Source organism: Vespula pensylvanica, chromosome 15 (assembly GCF_014466175.1).
Source record: "Vespula pensylvanica isolate Volc-1 chromosome 15, ASM1446617v1, whole genome shotgun sequence".
NCBI classification, from domain to species: Eukaryota; Metazoa; Arthropoda; class Insecta; order Hymenoptera; family Vespidae; genus Vespula; species Vespula pensylvanica.
Genome location: NC_057699.1, coordinates 2,236,703 through 2,253,968, shown reverse-complemented (window position 1 = coordinate 2,253,968; position 17,266 = coordinate 2,236,703). Strand labels below are relative to the sequence as shown.

The window sequence follows — 17,266 nt, the reverse complement described above, 5'->3', positions numbered from 1 at the left end:
GGCGGAGTACCCTAGATAAACTATCTATTAACTTCACCCACCAAGTTTCTATATATATTTATTATTTACCTAAATGCCATTATATATTATTTTGTTTCTTGAGAATTTGTTCTAAAGTAGTAACTAGTTGGAATACTCGTGACAGTTCATTGCTCACACGTTATATCAATTTTTTCTTTTCTAACATAGTAGCCGTTGACAATTATTGTTATTATTTTTTTCGCATTAAAACATATCCATGTGTCATTCATCCATTACGTTATTTCATCGAGTTTGTTTCTTTTCATCTTTATTTTCTCTTCTTTTCTTTCTTTTTTTTTTTTTTTTTCTCTAACAGAAAAAAATAGTTGTAATAAAGAGACGAAGGAAACGTTGATCCTAACACGCGAAAGCACATTTCCATCGCGGTATGGAATTCCGAGTTCGCGTCCTTCTCGGCAATGCCGAATGCAATCTCGTCTAGATTGTCTAGAAAGTACTCGTTAAAAGTGCGTTCATACCGCAATACTACGTTGAATCAAAGGGGCAAGGAAAATGTCAGGAATAAACGTACAATGCTCCCATAGTTATCGCATTTTACGCGATAACAACTATTATATCGACATATCCGATCACATCGACGAGGTTGTTACACGTTTCTCTTATTTTTTTTTCTATTTTTTTTATCCGCGGAAAAGTATCTCAACGATGCATTCTTCGATGCAATTTTCTTCTTATTTCAAAATATGTGATAAATATCATAAAACAATTTTTGGTCAACAAACACACGTAATTAATATCTTTTTTCGTCATATATATATGTACGTATGTGTGTATGCGTGTATATGTATATATATATATATATATATATATTATGGCTCCTACTATTAATTATAAATTCGACCTTGAACGATCTCGTTTAACGCAACGCCATGCACCCTTTCGCTCGAACTTTCGAAATATAAAAAAAAGAAAAAAGAAACGAAAAAAAGAAAAGCACAAAAAAAATAGGATAATAAAACCATGACAAGGGACTCGTTTCTCTTTTGCGTGAGCACCCTTAAAAAAGAAAAACGGACCTGTTAAATTTCTTATTCTCTCTTTCATTTGGTACCGAGACCATACCGTAATAAGGCGCACATAATTTTTGAGAATTCCCCTTACGTAATTCTGACCACTGTCGTAATGCATTTGCGCGTGCATGCATGCATGCATGCGTATGTGTGTATATATGTATGCATATATGTATGTATGTATGTATGTTCGTTTATGCAAGTAAACTCCATGGGGCAGCAGGAGATACCTTAGTGATCGAGTACGAGTTCGTAAGGCAGAAATGGAAAAGGTAAACTATGGCGTGTTTCTGTATATATATGTGTGTGTGTGTGTGTGTGTGTATATATTCCCATTCGTAACTATACTAATTAATTCTTTTTTATTCGAATTCGTTTGAATTTCTAAAACGTTAAAAAATACTTGAGTCGAATTATTCTCCTATCTACGTTTTCTCCTATCTAAGCGTAGTTTTTTTATTTTTTTTATTTTTGTTAATCTATTTATTTGTTTTTTTTTTTTAATTTTTACTTATTTACTTATTTCTTTATTTTTTCTTCTTTTTAAATTTCATTTAATTTCTGCTCATCAGGATTATTGCACTTAGTGTCGGCGAAAGTTGATGCGAAAGGTCAAACACATATATTTTGTTCATACGTTATCGGCAATCGACGATAAATACGTACATACATACATACATACATACATATATATATATATATATATATATATATATATATATATAAGCATACTCGAGTGAAAGTAAAAGTCGGCCTTATGTTTCATTTACTTAGTCATAACGGAACTCGATCGTTTCCTCCTTTACATATAAAATATCGTTATTATGTTTATTTAGAATAAAACATTAATAAAATTGATAGAAAGATAGAGAAAAAGAGAAAGACATATATATATATATATATATATATATATATATATATATATATAAAGAAAGAGAAAATACTTACAAATTTCCACGAAGCAAATTGTAAGTATAATCGAAAACGCTAGTTCTGCCAGGACCATCTAGGATCAAAGCACATTCCTCGGTGTTTCCATAAATCTCAACCGGTTGATATTGCAATCCATCGCATGCATAATCATGGCTGTTAAATCCAATCAGTAACGCCACGATTCCTATTATCGTGGTCCGCGCTATCGCGAATCTGTAAAATAACAAATTACGGATTAGTCAGGTAGGATTTCGTCTGGATCTTTTTTTTTTTTTTTTTTTTTTAATCCTTTTTTGTGCGCGTATATATATTTCTTTATCGAAGTGAAAACATCCGGATAGATTTCCTTTAACGATGACTATATAACTTTTATATAATCTCTTCGTATAGGAAATAATATATTATATATTTCCGATGATTTATCGATCGACGTCAATCATGCGTTTCGCTCGATCAATCCACTTCTTTCACTCTGTGAGACAATCAAAATTGTAACTCGTAACGAATCGCACGAATTCGAGTATTATTCCGATCACGTCGAGATGCGAGAAATCGGAAATCGTAAGAAAGCGAGAAGGATTCGAAAACCGATGCTTTTTGTACGATGCGACGAAGCTTTCACCGTTTTTTCTCTTTTTTCTTTTTCTCCTTCTTCTTTTTTTCAACTATGCATGAATAATTTATTTTTGTTTTAAACATCCTCCTTTGAAATCTCTTACAATTTTTTATAAAAGAAAATTTTGTTAATAATAATAATAATAATAATAATAATAATAATAATAATATATATATAATTATTATGTATATTATTATTTATATATATTAATACAATATTATAATATTAATATATATTAAGAAAGTTTATAATTTTATCAATACGATACGATCGATCCGTTCGATTATCTATTTAGAAACATAATTGTTCGAAATATTAGAAAACATTGTATTCCTTCTAATTAGATCAGATTGCATTTCTATTACTATTAAAATAAAGTTCGATAAAGTTCGATATTCGGTTCGACTCGACGAACCACAACTCGGTTAAGGAATTATGAAAGTATTAATTTGTCTCGATCGCGTCGGTGGTTACACGTTCGAGAAACGATCGTGCGGGTTAAACGTCGAAGCCGTCGAGCTTTCATCGACTATCTCGTTGTAACATCTTTTGATTCAAAGCAAACCTCGAGTGTGGGCGGACAGTGATTAAGAGCTCTCTCACTCTCTACTAATAACGCTTCTTATTTTCTATACCATTGCTCGACATCCTCTCTTTATGCCTTATTTTTTAATAATTATTAGAAACTTCATGTGTTCTTTCTATTCTTCTTTTTATTTTCTTCTTTAACTGGTGAAAGGATTTCAAAGTCACGAGTGATAGTATGTACGAACGAGTGTATTAAAAAAAAAAAAAAAAAAAAAAAAAGAAAGGAAAAGAAAATCGAGAATAAAAAATAGAGATCGAGTTTAATTTAGAGAAAAAAAAAAAAGAGAAAGAAAAAACGAGATTTTTGTTCGGTTCTCCCCTTCGTTTTTTTTTTTTTTTTTTTTTAATTAATTACATTAGATCTTAATCATAAGAAAATGAATAAAGATAACACAAAAGAGATTTTTGTTCGGTTCTTTTTCTCTTTTTCTTGAATATAGATCAAATCTTAATCACGAGATATAGGATAAGGTGGAAGCATGTTAGTCATCGAGTTAATATACTCGACGGAATTATTCTCGGTTTTTGAAACGATTAGTTCATAGGTGCAATTCTTTACTACTGATACGATAAAATAAATAATTTTGCAAGTTAGTCGTTGGGTGTAAGATAGAAGAACGGACGATGCAGCAAGAATCACTTCCTCGTTGCATAAGGGCGCGCATCGTAATGGAATTACGAAAGTCCTTCCCTATCGGTCGGTACCGCGGATTATTTTACTTGTTCGCGGATTATGACATAATACTAAGATACCAGAAGCTGGACCTTCCGTGTGAAACTCTACTTTTTCTATCGATTTTCTATATTCTCGATAATTGAAAAAGTTATGTCAATTATTTCATGATCGTTTCAAAAATAAGATCGCCGAACTTTAAGATATATATATATATATATATATTATAGAATTAAAGTAAGCACTTAAGAAGAAAAGAAAAGAACATGATCGTATAAATATGAATCGCAGTAAATAAAAAGTTACGAATATTTTTTAAGGTTGCGAGAGATGCATCTAATGGGGAAAAAAATCATTATGAAAAGTTTCTTCGATGATACAACATATTACGATGCTTTCAAACGTTGTTCTTTTTAAAGTCTTTTTTAATAAAATAAAAAACAAAAAAAAAAAAAAAAGGAAAAGAGAATTTTGTTTGCTTGTTCGTCACTTACACAGTAGAATGGATTTCTTTAAAGTTCGACGATCTACTTTTGGAAATGTATTTCTATATATTTTTATCTAATCGTTTACGCTATTAACGCGACGATTATTTAATAAACTTTGCCTTTCGTTACTTTATTTTATTCGATTTAATTTTATTACAATCTTTTTTTTTCTCTTTCACCATTATTATTATTTTAAGTTGCACTCAGTCGTTTAATTGTTTTACGGTTACAACTCGTGTTCTCTCGCTTTGGAGATTAACGACAGGAATGTCCTGTTAACAGCGGAGCATTCGCAAAAAATTTACCAAACCGTTAAGATAAGAGACGTCCATAGCGGAATAAAATTGAGGATTACTTTCTCGATGCGATGCATAACGGATTCTCCTTTCACTTTGCGTAGTAGTCAACGAGGTTAACGTGCAACTCGCGTGATAGAGATCAACCAAGTTTCGTGAGATCCGACGAAACGAATGTCGGCCTCTTTAATTAAAATTACCTAGCCATTTTTTTTTCTCTCTTTCTTTCTTTCTTTCCTCTTATCTTTCTCACTTTCGATGATTCTCCCATTTATATCTAATCTAAAATCTGTTATCGATCGCGTATGTTGAAACAATTTTTTCAACGTGGTTATTATTTCAATCGAGAAAAAGAGAAAAAAATAGATAAATAGAAAGAGAGAGAAAGAAAGAGAGAGAGAGAGAGAGAGAGAGAGAAGGAAAAAAGAAAAAAGAAAATAATAAAAAAGCAACAAAAAATATCAAAGGACTCGTGGAAAAACTCACCCTTCGAGCATCGCGCTGCCTGGCCACACGCGATCCGAACGTTTTCACGAAACCAACGTTGACAAAATCAAAAAGGGAGGAGGTTGTCGAGATGGGAGAAAGATAGAGAAGGTAAAATGAGAGAGAAAGAGAGAGAGAGAGAGAGAGACAGATAGACAGACAGATAAAGAGATAGAGAAAAAAAAAATAAGGAAAGAAATAAAGAAAGAACAAAAATAGGAAAGGAAAAGAAAAAACAACGTGGACAGAAGAAAAATGACAAAATCGAAAAGAGGGATGAAAGGAAGTCGAGGAGACGTGTTTTCCGAAGAGAGTCCGACTTAAATCGTGCGGAACGAAACGAAACGAAACGAAACGAGCCGAGAAAAAAAAAAAAGAAAAGACAAAAAAGTAAAAAGAGAACAAGAAGAAAAATACAAAAAAAAAAAAAAAAGAAAAATATAATAACAATAATAATAATAATAAAAATAATAATAATAGTAATAATAATAATAATAATAATAATAATAATAATAATAACAACAACAATAACAATAACAACAGTAACAATAGTAAACAATCACTCCCGGTGATAGATAACGACGATAGAAACACACGCGTGTTTATTCGTTCCTCTACCCTGCGAACACACGGACCGAACTACTGTCTGAGAGTGCTGAGACTGTCCGTAGTACTCGGGAACGCGTTTAGTTGCTGAATAACGTCGTCCACTTCTACTTTTGCTCCCTTTCGGCTAGCTCGAGTTCGATTCTCGCGATGGAATAGCTAGCGATGGTATATACCTTTACTCCGTCTTTCACTCCGGCGGTCGACGATTTACTGACCGACACGCGTTACTTCGAGTTAAAACCGAACGAACGGCTGCCCTCAGCTACGCGAAGCTAATACCATATGATACGTCGATTGATCCAATACCTCGAGTTTGTTATTTGCTCTTTATGAGTACTTGTTACTCGTACGATATTATTATTATCATTATTATTATTATTATTATTATTATTATTATTATTATTATTATTGTATTTGTTGTTGTTATATTTCTTATTATTGTATTATGATTATCTGTTTCTTTTTCTTTGAAATACATTGGTTCGTGCTCCCCCAAAAAGTACATTCTCCGTTTGCCTCGCTCTCGAATTGGACGAAATTTCATGAAGGTAGGAGGTACAATATCTCTACTCGTTCGTCTATCCCCACTCTTTCAGTTCCCCTTATCGTTAAGTGGGAGAAACATATATCTTGTACATAAATCTTCATGTAGTTACGTTTTAACATAGCAAAAGCCGAAAATCCGAGTCACGGTTGCTAAGGCTCGTTTAATATTCCGACGTTAACACGAATGACGTAGATTTTCTTTTTCATCTTCCTTCCTTCCTTCTTTCTTTCTTTCTTTCTTTCTTTCTTTCTTTCTTCTACTCTTGGTTTTTCTTTTTCTTTTTCTCTTTCATTTGTTTTTCTTTTCTTTTCGAAACTTTGAGATATCTCTGCTCTGAATCCATACAATTGGATAGGATGTGAAGTGAATAGGATAATGGATAATAATGAATGATTCATTAATTAATTTTGTGATTAATCTTTGTTAGATCGAAGAAAATTTTCTGCAGAAAGTTTATGTATATGTATATATATATATAAGTACATATATATTTTTATGAGATGAGAATGGAATTGTTTATGAATAAAGAGTAAAGAGAAAGAGAGAGAAAGAGAGGGAAAGAGAGAGATGAGGAAGAATAAGAAGAAGAAAGAAGAAGAAGAAGAAGATGGTTGTGATAGCAAGTAGAAGGGAGGAGGCGTAGCTACCGTTCACGTTTTACTTTCCTTTCTCTAAACGAGCGTCACACGACTGCTGCCCTCGATTCGAGAGACAATCGATTGTCTCTCGAAGTCCGTCGACGGACTTTGGCGGACCTTTTTAATTTTAATCTTATGAAACGTAAAAGAAAAGAAGAATAAAAAAAGAAAAGGTATCGAGAAAAGAATTAAAGTAAAGTGATCGAAAGTGAAAGCAGCTCATTACTTTCTAAACAAATTGTTAGACGGGTAGAAACGCAAATTAGAGTGAAAGGGTGTGAATGGATGTTATCGTTTTGTTATTTTTCTCACGAGATACGAAGAATATTGCAAAGGAATCAAATACAAAAGGATGTTATATCTATAAGAGAATGTAGAAGATGTGGAAGGAGAGAAAAAAAGAAAAAAGAAATAAATAAAAAGTGTCTTACGACGAGTCAATTACTTTCCTTTAAGTACGACATTAATAGACGTTTCGAATGAATTAAAAGTGTAACTTTCTAGATGTAGATACGGATATATAAATATCTTGTATCTCGAATATCCCCTCGATTTAGCTGAACTATCGATCAAACTCAAATCAACGAAATGGAAGCCTCGAGGTACGAGTTCTCTTGCCCAATATCGATCCATTTATCTCGAGGGGTCCCATGGTCGGCGTGCCAAGTCGTTCATTTAAAAAGTACACGCTCGTTAAACGAGCTCGTGATTTCTTAAACCCCCTCCCCCGTTTCCTTTCTCAATTTCGTACTATGTTCGCCTACGTACGTATATAGTTACGTTTTAGTTAGCGTAGGTAGATACGTATGTAGGTACGTTTGCACGATTTTATCGAGTTTTACTCGTACGATACGTACGACATGCCATTACGTTCGAGGGACGCACGACGACGTAAACGGACGTGTCGACATATTCCTTTAAATAGAAATCTAATAGAATTATAGGATAATTTTAATGGGGTTATTAGCTTGCTTATTCCTCGCTGCGTTATTCATTCAATTGCGTGAAATTTTTATCGCGTCGTAAAATTATCTAAAACCGTGAATAATATTATAGGCAAGAAAGCGACAAGGGTATCGGAAATGAAATAAAAGGAAATTACGACGTGGTTAACATAATGGTGTTACGAGTCAGTCGTTGCATGAATGAAAAATGAAATATAAGCTTGTCTTCGCTTTCTTTTCTCTTTCTCTCCTTCTCCTTCTCTCTCTCTCTCTCTCTCTCTCTCTCTTTATTTTTTTTTCCTTTCTGTCTGTCTTTCTCATCCTCCATTTCTTTCTATCTTTTTCTAACGCTCTTTTTCTAACTCTTTCTTTCGTTGTTTTCTATCGATATCGAAGAGAAATATTATATTAATTCGTACATTATTGTTATCTTACAAAATAGAGAAGAACGTTTGTCGAGATTACACGGTCAAACGGTTTCTATAGAAAGTATAATAACGACGGATATAAATTGTATTGAATCAATGAGGCGTTACTTCGAACGATTATAATACATATTTCAAACGTTCCATGTTTTCATTAAGTATCATCATACACTCGACATATGTGTGTTTATATATACAGTATGTTCGCTTTAAATGTATACGGGAAAACCTTTCGAACGAATATTCATTAACAATCGAACGTTGTATAACGTCGGATGTGGTACGAGAGTGATATAAGAACGAATAATACGTCGTAATGATATTTATTTGATTTAAAATGTACAAATTTTGTAACTTTTTAAATCCTTCGTTACGATATTCTTTTCATTGACATCGAATCGTTCGACAAATATTATATACAAAACGTAGTTTATATAAATCGTTTTCGACTTGTTAAGATTTGTATTTGACCCCGGAATTATGATCGCCCGTCATACACCGCGGAAAGGAAGATACTTTTTTTTAATTTTGTACGCTTTTAAAACGGGAAGAACAGTTTCATTGAATCGTGTTACATCGATGAAAAATGTGTAAATGTATTTTTAATAACGGAGAAAACGCATATAACTAATTTCTGAGGGATATAAATTTTGAAAGACAGGATAAGAGATCAGAACACAGAAGAAAACAGGACATGATCCGATAGAACGAGAAAACAATAGGATCGGATCGGATTAGAGCAGATAGGATCAGAGAAAATAGGATAGCCAAGGATTGTTAAAAATCAATTGCCGAAGATTGATTGTCTGAAGATAGCTAAAGGATCCTTAAAATTACCAAACAATGTCTGTAAGGTTTCCAAAGATTACTACAACAAGTATATCTCTAATCATATATTAATAAATTATCGATTAATTACGTTTATCTGAGCTTCATAGGGATTAGAAGGATTTATACAATTATCTTTTGCTTTTTGAATGTATGTCGTATTTCATGAATAATGTACAATATTATAGAAATATTTAATAAGAAATTTATTATATAGAAATTGTTACGCTTACTTAGTTATATATCTAAATTATTATTAAAACGTCGATTATTATTAAAATTCCTAAGTTTTTTTTTTTTTTTTTAATCAATTCAATATACTATTTCTGAAATTATTGTCCACCTTTGGATATCTTATATTCTTCAAAGAGAAGAAAAAAGAAAAAAAAAAAAAAACAATTCCAATACGATTTCGAAATTTTTTCGAATCGAAAATTTTTCACGCAAATCGAACTTACTATCAGGATCACATGATAGCGGGAACAGGTGACACGAGAAATCGTATCACCTCTTGACAAGTTATGATCTCTTGTTAAAAATTTCAAATTTTGTACAGGTGTTTTGACTTGAGCTTTCGTAAGGGGACTCTTATTACATTAAAAACGATCTCCTCAATAAACTATCGTAATTATCATTTAATTCGTATGTTATCAGATTTGTTTGAATCATTTCATATACTATACCACGTAGAAGAAAAATTTATATATTCTCAATATTTTATCGTAATTTTTTCTTCGTAACACGTCGCTGATCGTCGAGCACCAATGAATTCTTTCGTTTAGAAAATTTCTTCAGTCTCTCTATCGAAAGTCTTTCAAAATTTCGAAACACATAACACTTAAACGAAACACAATGTAAAAGAAAGAAATATAATGACGCGTTTAAGGGAGCCGGTTTAACGTGTCCAAGAGAATTTGAGGATACTCTGAGAAACGTTGGATCTTAATCGTGCAATCCACTTTTTGATGCGGGCGTACGTACCTACGTACGTACGTACATACGTAGTATTTATATATATATATACGTAGATACGTCGAGTATAAACGTACGTACTTCGAAAGTGATAAAAAGAGAAAGATATATATATATACTATCACGTATATCCTTGATCGGGGCGGCTCCGGAAATTCCCTAGAAGTGATTTTTTTAAACAGGTTTGACCGGTGGTTGCGCGCATGCGCACAGACACGCGTGTTAGCGCACGGATACGTATTCACTATGACATAACACGTTTCTTTCATTTTCATCGAACCGTGATTATTATATTATTACAATCGTTTGCATTGTGTCCAATTGAAAAAAGAAAGTGTAAAAAAAAAAAAAAAAAAAGAGAGAAAAAGAAAAAGAGTACATCCATTTTTATCGAACATTTTAATCATATTTCTTTTTATATACAATGAACCAATTTATTTTGATTGTTAAAGAATATAAGAAAAACTATAGGAGCCTATTTCGAACAAGGAAGTCGAAGTTTATCGATTATTTCGAAAGAAAATGAATGATCGTCGATAGTAACGTCGTAAATGACGTTTTTATTTAATCAGAAATTATGTAACAATAACGTGAGCTTTTAGAATAGGTCCTTCGCATTGCTGTGCAATACCGAAGCTACGTTCCTTTATTCTCAAGATACATATGTTCGGTCATTGCAAAATCCAGATTACAGCATCCGAAACTCGATCATCTGTGGACACCTGAATGTCCTGTTTTTTTTTTTTTTTTTTTTTTTTTTACAATATAAAACGTGTATTTGAAAAAAGGAGAGGGGCAGAAAAAACTCGTTCACAGTACAGTATTAACACGAAATATACTTGTCGTATTTTATATATATAAAAGAGACCAATCGAGAGAAGCAAAAGAAAAATGTTGGACCTTGGCATTCTTTGCGTTTCTGACCTAAATTTTATTATCGCCCTTCCATTACCTACCTTTCTACGTTGCTTATTGATTAATAACATTTCTTTTCTTTTCTTCTTTTTTTTTTTAATTTTGTTTCTCTATTTTTTATTTATTTATTTATTTATTTATTCATTTATTTATTTATTTATTTATTTACTTACTTTCCCATTACATTTCTATTTCCAATATGTGAACGTCTGAAAGTCGATACAGGAAATACTATCCCTACGTATGCATGTCCGTTTAGCACGTTGAAACCGATATCCTTCATGAATGGCAAGACCGAAAGTGATAGTCCCGAAGGCCAGGCCTTCCTCTCTAACTTTCTATGATTAGAAAGAACAAAAAAAAAAAAAAAGAAAAGAAAAGAGAAAAAAATATAATTAGAGAGGAACGTTCGATCGATAAGCCGAATCGGACGGATGAACGAAACGAAAAAAGGAAGAAAGGATGATCGCAATTAAAATTAATAATTATATTGTTCGATCATTTGCATATTTCCTATATTATAAAAACATTAATTATCAAATACATCGGATTATTTTATTAAAACGCAGACGGTATAATGACAGTACTATTACATCGTAAATTTGCGCTGAAATATCTCCGATTGTAATTCAGTAACCAATCATGGTAAATATTTCCTGTTCCTATATATAACATTTCTAAATGATCTATCTTCATTCTGTATTCGTATTGGCGAGAATAGAAGAAGAAGAAGAATAAGAAGAAAAAGAAGAAAAATAAAAAGAAGAAGAAGAAGAAGAAGAAGAAGAAGAAGAAGAGAAAGGAGTCTTTGACGCTGCGAAGAAGGCGATCAAGCGCAAGTTGGTGAAAGAGATCGAAAGAGAGATCAAGAGAGAGAGAGAGAGAGAGAGAGAGAGGCGTCCCCTGTAAGTAGGACGGATCGGGTCTCGTGATACGATTTTTTCTTCAACAATTACCTACCTCTCCGTTAATAAATCTACACGCGAGCGCTCTGCTCGTTGTGTCGTAAGAGATTGTAAAAGACGAACCAGAGAATTTCTCCGACGATATATACATATATACATATATGCATGCATGCATACATATATACATATATTTGTAGTTACGTAGATATGTCTACTACGTATTCACGAAATTGTTCGTCTACGTTTTAAATCCTATCGATGGTTGACAATTTGTAAATGTATGTTAAAGTTTCTCCCACCCTCTTCCTCCCACTCTCTCGACCACCGATTAGAACGTGAAATATTATACATAATCCGACAAAGGTAACGCGATATTAAATATTTTTTCTTCTACTTAATTTTTTTTTTTTTTTTATTTTTGCTTCTCTCTTTCTTTTCTTTTTCTTTTCTTTTTTTTTTTTGTTTCCTTTTTTTTTCTTTTTTTCAAACTGCATCAGATTTCAATACTCCCTTGAGCTGTCATAAGAGTAAATAGAATAAACACGTTAAAGTTTATACGGTGAATGAATGTATTAATGCTGATTCGTGATCGATCAACGTCGATTAATTGCGATTACGAAGTCGAGTTTCGCTCGACGAACATACAACTAACTAACTAACTAACTAACTGACTTACTAACTAACCAACTAACTAACTAACTAATTAAGTACTTACCTATTCGATTACGTTTACCGTGACTTGAGAAAGAGAAAAAAGAAAATGAATGAAGAACGGTTTTCACTCCGTACGTAACGATTGAAAATTTCGGGTCGAAATGTTATCGAAAATCTTTTTTTTTTTTTAATATTAATAAACTATTTGGAATGAGATTTGGTTGGTCATCGGCAACTACAACGCTACGCGACCCTGATCGTATGCTATCGAGAGCCATATTCCGACTTGTAGCAAGGATCAACTTTCGCTTCGTCGCACTCTGCACACTCTGCGCAATCTTGCATCTCGATGCACCTACAGAGGAGAGACCTCGGGATATTTCGATCGTAATCGAATTGTTCTTTTGTGCTTTTTGATATATTCTTTTTTTTCCTTTTTCTTGTTTTTCTTTCATTCATTATCGCGACACCGTAGTGCGAATGTATCGTTGGTTCTTAATTGCATTTTTTCTCCTTTTCCGAAAGTTTTTTGTTTTGTAATTGCTATCTTTGAAAATCTTTGAAAACGACAACTTTTTCTCAAGTTTCATAAGGCATTCGATAAATTAATGATCGTTAATTAATCGACGTTTCTCGCTCGCGAAAAGAAAATCTCGTTGAACGATAAAAGTGTTTGTAACTTTTGAAGAAGGGAATCTTATCCGGTCGTTAACAATATGTACACCGGGTTATTTGTAATTAACGTCGATTAATTTTTACGACGATCGGCCAATGGTAATTCGTCGATAATCAATTCCCCATAAACGTATGCAGAAAGTGAGAGGACACAAGATCCTCGTAATAGCACGTACGGCGTTACTTTCACAACGAGAGCAAGGTCTCGTTTTCTACACGTCGATTCGTCGTAATCTTTATTTTTTTTCCGTCGCATGGCGTGTTCGCGTTTGTTCGTCATTTCTATCGTAACAGTACGGCTTACGATTGGAATCGGAACTGGTATTTTATTCGTATTCTTTCTCTTTTTCTTTCACCGTCGATTATTCAATGATGTAGAATGTACGAAAAAGATAACAATTCGTAATCGGGAGTATACAATAGATTAAACGATGTAAGTAATGCTTACTTTATTGTTACTACATGAAGAGAAAAAAATAACTACGGTAGTACAAAAAAAAAAAAAAAGAGAAAACTGCATACGTTGTCTCTAAACGCGATAGATAGATTAGAACATATGTCAAACCTATGAACATTATAAATTTGTTATCGTATTTATAATCATTTCGAACACCCAACGCCATCTTGTATTTGTTCGATGAGATGATCGACAATTATAAGATGAAATCACTTGGATCATTGATCACGCAGCTTTCGTACTTGTTGTAGACATAGTCGTCGACATATTCGCCATTGTCGTTCCTGCACTCGATGGAGTAGTCAAAGATGATGCACCACCGGTCGTAGTGGACGTAGTCGTCATAGTTATCGGGGTGGATGTTGAAATATTAGTTCCCGTCGATTGTCCGATCGTACTGGTAGTCGTGAACAATACTAATTCGGGACATAATTTCAAACATAACGAGTTCCAAATATAATTCCAATTGTTAAGATCAACGCAATTCGTTTGACAATATAAACGTCGGGTCGGTTCGATTATCCTAAAAATATCGATCGTTGATTCGACGTTCTGAAAATAACGGATTAACGAATCAAAAAAGAACAAGGAAAAAAAAAGTATATACACACACACACACACACACACATATGTATATATATATATATTTATAAATTAATATTTCTCAATGGCAAATTAAGAGAAGACGATGAAAAGAGTAGACGATGAAGTTAATTTTAAAAGAAGTTTTACCTGAAAACAGACTGCACCGAGAAGAAGAAGAGATATAAAAACTGTTTTATTAACTCGCGACATTGCGTTGAGAAACGACGAACGATTTCTGGTTTAGCCGTACAAATTATAACACGTTCGGTTGGCCCGTTCGGCTTTATTTATAGGAAAACTGAAATCGTTAATATTCATTTTTTTTCCTTTTCTTTTTTTTTTATTTCATTTTTCTCTTTCTTTTTCATTTTCTTTTTTTTTCTTTTTTTTTTTTTTTCCATGAGATAAGGCGAAGCGTTTCGTGATATCGTCGAGTTATTGTCTTTAACGATAGTAAACGGCATTTAGGTTGAAAGTATTTCTTTGACGAAGGACTTCGTGCTACGGCGTTATTGAGATGTCAAAGAACTCGTCGTTAATTTTCTACGTACGTTTGTTTTGTCGTAGTAATTGAAAAAAAAAAAAAAGAAAAAAGAAAAAGAAGAAAAAGAACAAGCGTAACCGACGAAGTTGCCAAGATGAAAAAAAGCAAACGTGTCTTTCGGCTGAAGAGATTAGAAGGGATTGTCTCGACGATAACGAGTCACCTCGGGAATTAACATGTGAATGGATCTTCTAATCGGAAGAGATTACTTTCGATTCTGCATTGGCACATGAACAGCCTGAATTTATATAGCTCGATTTGTATGCACGTCTATACGAGCTGATTCCAATCGTTTCGTTCATATAAACGTTTAATATTCTCCTTACGATACGGTACATCTATAAATGCTTTTTGTTTAGAAAAACAGAAAAAAAATAAAAATAAAAGAAAACAACAAAATATGGAACTTTCTTTTTTTTTTTTTTTCTATTTATATCTCCATCGATTAAACAACGTATGAATTTATTTAATTGTGAATATTTATAATTTATATCCGTATTATGTCAAAGAGATAGTGCATTTTATAAAAATCCATTCTACCAAAGTGCATCCCTAAAATAAAAAAATGTACACTCCAGGAAAAAGAGATATACGTCGCGTGATCTTTGCTATCTCTTTTGAAAATAACTCCGACGGGTCGATAACAATAAAAACCGACAAAGGGAGCTCTAGAACATTCCTTTTTTCTCTTTTTTTCTCTCTCTTTTTTCCTTTCTCGTTCATCTCCTTCTAGCCGTTCCCTTTTTCTCTTCTGTCATTATCGATCCTCATTCTACGTTGCATTTTTCCTTCTCTCGTTTGTTCGCCAACAACTTTTTCAACGTTTCGTAACAGTTAGACTATTCGGCTTAACGTTAACATTTGTAACAATATTCTTTAAAAAATTTATTTTCTCGTTCAAGTTGTGGTTTTTAAGAATTACAAATTAATACAAACACACACAGCGAATAGGTAATATCGAAAGGATATATATAGTATGATTAAAATAAAATCAAGTTTTACAAGTTTGGCCAAAAGTTCTACACGAGTTTAAAAATCGATTACTCTTTTACGCGGACTTCTTAGATTTTTTTTTTTTTTTTTTTTTTTTTTTTTTAATTAAGAGATTTCCTACGTTCGTAATTTTACAGTCTAAGAAAAAAAGTTAGCTGAAAGAATTTGGAAGAAGAGTAATTGATTTTTAAAATCACTTAGAAAGTTTTGGCCCATCTAGAAATATTTGGTCCACGCTATATAAATAATTACTAAAGAAGATAAATGAGATTACGTTTCTACGTATTTACCGTCGATAAATCAGAAATTTTATTTATCCTTCTTCGATATTTTGTGCTCTGTAGATAAATCATCGGTTCTCCGTAGTACCTGTCGGTAATTAAACTCTCTTCGTCGATAAAAATTCTTCCTAGGTGTCGCTTCGATGCCGTCGACGATTCTTTACGTATATTTTCTGAATAGTTTGATCACTTTCATCAATATAATTATCGTCATCGATAAAAATAAAAGTAACAATATTTGACGAATCGATTATTTTTAATCGATAACAATTCGCAAAAACGGAACGATCCACGAGACGATTTATTTCCAACGAGGTAAAACAAATAATACTTCGACATAATTTATAACGCACAAAACGAGCGACATAAGAGACGAAATTTGATTGGTCAAACATTATATTATTAACGTACAATACTCAATTGGACCAATAACGTGAAATCTTACATCGCGATTTATAGTTTCGGAATCGATATTTCTTAGGAGGATGTATCTGCATATATCCGACGTCAGTCGTCGATGAATACTTCCGATGAGGAGGAAGGGAAAGACGAGACGTTCGAACGTTAGATAATCGTTTCGCGTCGCGTTTGGTTAAGGGGGGAAAGAACAAAAGGAAATAAAGGATGAAAGGAAGGAAAGAAAGAAGGAAGAAAGAAAAAAAGAAAGGAAGAAGAAAATAAATAAAAGAAAGAGATGAACGAAAAGATAAAGGGAGGAAGAAGGAGAGAGAAAGAAAAGTGAAAAAAGAGAAAAAGGAAAGAAAAAAAGAGGAGCCAGGAAGAAGACGCAAAAGAACCGAATTACAAGAAGAAGAAGAAGAACAACGAGAACAAGAGGAACAAGAGAAAGAAGAAGAAGAAGAAGAGGAAGAAGGAAGGAGAGAAGACGAGAGGAAGAGGAAAAAAGAAAAGCGAGAGGGTAAGTACTGAGGAGTTTTTCTTTGAACAGAATTCTGCCGGTAGTCGGCTCCTTGACGTTTCTCCAGGGGGGTTTCAACCTTGCGCGTAAGAGTAGAGACTGATAGTGGCAAGGGGTGCATATCGGAGAGAAGATGAGAGTAGAGGGATGGTAGGAATGGATAGAGAGAAAGAGATGAGAGAGAGAGAGAGAGAGATAGGTAGGTAGGTAGATAGAAAGCGAGAGAGAGAGAGAGAGAGAGAG

The 17,266-nt window shown here is 33.0% G+C and overlaps 2 protein-coding genes across 3 annotated transcripts in view; both read right to left on the bottom strand.

The window, feature by feature from the left end:
- LOC122634733 (chorion peroxidase) overlaps positions 1 to 17,266 on the bottom strand; it is a 60,117-nt gene that overhangs the window by 8,450 nt on the left and 34,401 nt on the right. The window contains exons 1-2 of one of the 2 annotated variants that reach the window (XM_043823964.1): positions 5,133 to 5,251; positions 2,001 to 2,198 (exon numbers count right to left, since the gene is read on the bottom strand). In XM_043823964.1, the coding sequence (XP_043679899.1) occupies positions 2,001 to 2,198; positions 5,133 to 5,143 (209 nt within the window). In that variant the 5' untranslated portion in view covers positions 5,144 to 5,251. Of the gene's footprint in view, positions 1 to 2,000; positions 2,199 to 5,132; positions 5,252 to 17,266 lie in introns of those variants that run through there. The other variant, XM_043823963.1, reaches the window with a different exon arrangement.
- LOC122634742 lies at positions 13,679 to 14,626 on the bottom strand. Its single transcript, XM_043823987.1, has 2 exons — positions 14,434 to 14,626; positions 13,679 to 14,253 (listed from the first exon to the last, which is right to left on the bottom strand). Exons 1-2 carry the CDS (start codon positions 14,494 to 14,496, stop codon positions 13,927 to 13,929), a joined length of 390 nt encoding a protein of 129 aa, XP_043679922.1. The 5' UTR covers positions 14,497 to 14,626; the 3' UTR covers positions 13,679 to 13,926.

Coding starts and splice junctions, on each gene's coding strand:
- LOC122634742 (XM_043823987.1), bottom strand. CDS start 14,496: ATGTCGCGAGTTAATAAAACAGTTTTTATATCTCTTCTTCTTCTCGGT. Junction 14,254..14,433: donor TCGGTGCAGTCTGTTTTCAG/GTAAAACTTCTT, acceptor CGTTATTTTCAG/AACGTCGAATCAACGATCGA.